Here is a 2,031-nt window from a genome sequence, read left to right on the forward strand (position 1 = left end):
TCAAAAAGTCTGGAGCTCTTTTTATATATATATATATATATATATATAATTATGGATACCTAAACTAGTTTACTTATATTTTGATTAATTTTTTTAAATATTAAAATTAATAATTAGATAAACTTATAATGATTCTGAAACTTGTAATATTTAAATTAGTGATATTTAAAAAATAAAATTAAAACATGACTAATTAAACTAAATAAAATTTATTATAATTTGTTATGCACATGCGGCTTTGTATTTGAGACATTTCGAGACTGTTTGTTATTGATGCCACACTGTTATTTTGAAAAACAATAATTTTTTTAATGATTTTTTTATTTTAGAATTAATATCTTAATATTAGAAATAAATTTTAAAAAGCAAAAACAAAATTAAAAAACAAACGAATACAGCAAAGCTAAACAGGCTAGTTAAGACTTTACGTTTCTCTAACATAAAACATGTGCTTGCATTGTTTAACCTCAATGCTTCTGATATTTTTTGTCATTATGTTTAATTATGTGTGCCTATCTTCTTCTTCTTCTTCGATTACCTCAGGTTATACTCAACCGAATGCTTATACCGTTTATATAACAACCGGCGGCATCGCCCGGCAATTCACTGGTATGTACTGTAACTCAAAACATTCAATTCGGAAAGAGAACGCAAATCCTTAATCAAGAAGACTAATGTCAACACATATCTAGATTTAGCACTGATGATTTCATTTTAATAAGAAAAGACGATCAGGAGTGACTGCAAAGGCAAACTGCACCTTGTTTTCCATGATCATTAGTCAGCCAACCAGGCCTCCCTTTCCTTGTTCCCGCTTTTCCATTTCCTCGCTGGCAACACAACGAATAGGAAACACAATGATTGAGAGAAAAATAATTATCTAAAGTGCATTTTGATTCTTTTACTTTGAGTTCATTAACCTATGTTTCCTTCCTTGTAATAGCTAGCATTAACAAGATTAATTATCGAATCCGATATCCCAATAATTAAGAAAAGAAATGGCGAAGGGAATTTAACCAACCGGAGGAGCCCAGTAAGGTGATCAGCATGGGCAAAGTTGTTGTCTTCACGGGCTTTCAAGATGCGAAACATTAGGTTGATCCTGACTTGGTTGTAATCACTCTGCTTGGCAATGTTCATCGTCTCCTCTTTGAGCCTGCGGCATTCAGATCCTATCTCTTCGAACTTTTGTCTTATTTCTCGTTGCCCTTCTCTGATGAGTTTTTGTCCCTCACCGATCTCGATCATATCTGTTTTCAATCGTTCCATCGTTTCCCTCCTCTCTCTGTTCTTCTTTATATATAAATAAGAATCATAATTATTTTTAATTTCTGGGAATAATAATGACATGATATATAGCAACAAGCAGTCAAGAAACAACAAACAAGCATTAAGAATAATCTTTACAAGAAAAACATAGAAATATAACTAGATTTGGTTCGTACCCACTGTTTCCTGTGTTTGGACTTGGAAACAATGCGGCTTGGGGCTAAAGGCGTGATCGAATCCATAGTTGCAGACTCCCTCAATTGCTCGACCGTATTGACTTCCTTCCTTTCTCTTGAAATTGAAAAGTTGTGTTTACATTGACAAGGTTTCTTCACAATATCCGTTGATTTATAAAGAGGAGTTAGATCTGTAATTAACAATCTACGAAGATCTCAAGTCTTCCGCTCGAGCTTTGTAGATCTCTCGCGCGTATCTTTTCGATATCGCACGATAACGCCAGAAAATGCTGTTTTAATTTCTATAATTTGAAACGGTCTCTCATAAATAATAGACTGCCAGGCTTTTAACCACCAGATCTCAAGCAACACGCATTTTGTGTCGTACCTTCAGTCATGATTTTGAGTTATTATTATTGTTTTTTTTATAAATAAAATGGGGAAGACACAATAACCAAACTATTTAGGACACTCGAATGGTGTTAGGCCTTGTTCTGTCAGGATCATCATGGTGGGAAGACACATCACATGTACATCGACCTCCGGGGATAGATCGGGGAGAGCCGAGAAGGGCCTCATTGTTTCT

The 2,031-nt window shown here is 34.2% G+C and overlaps 1 protein-coding gene across 2 annotated transcripts; it reads right to left on the bottom strand.

Moving 5' to 3' along the window:
• Positions 1-631: 631 nt before the first annotated feature.
• On the bottom strand, positions 632-1,745 carry LOC105114440 (uncharacterized). 2 transcript variants are annotated; one of them, XM_011010985.1, is made up of 3 exons: positions 1,446-1,745; positions 1,022-1,293; positions 632-830 (listed from the first exon to the last, which is right to left on the bottom strand). In XM_011010985.1, the coding sequence occupies exons 1-3, from the start codon at positions 1,509-1,511 to the stop codon at positions 782-784; spliced, it is 387 nt and encodes a 128-aa protein (XP_011009287.1). In that variant the 5' UTR covers positions 1,512-1,745; the 3' UTR covers positions 632-781. The 2 variants fall into 2 exon arrangements, with proteins under 2 accessions (XP_011009287.1, XP_011009288.1); XM_011010986.1 differs by having other exon boundaries at positions 1,022-1,290; positions 1,446-1,741.
• Between the last annotated feature and the right edge of the window lie 286 nt (positions 1,746-2,031).

Source organism: Populus euphratica, unplaced genomic scaffold (genome assembly GCF_000495115.2).
Source record: "Populus euphratica unplaced genomic scaffold, PopEup_1.0 scaffold943.1, whole genome shotgun sequence".
Taxonomy (NCBI): domain Eukaryota; kingdom Viridiplantae; phylum Streptophyta; class Magnoliopsida; order Malpighiales; family Salicaceae; genus Populus; species Populus euphratica.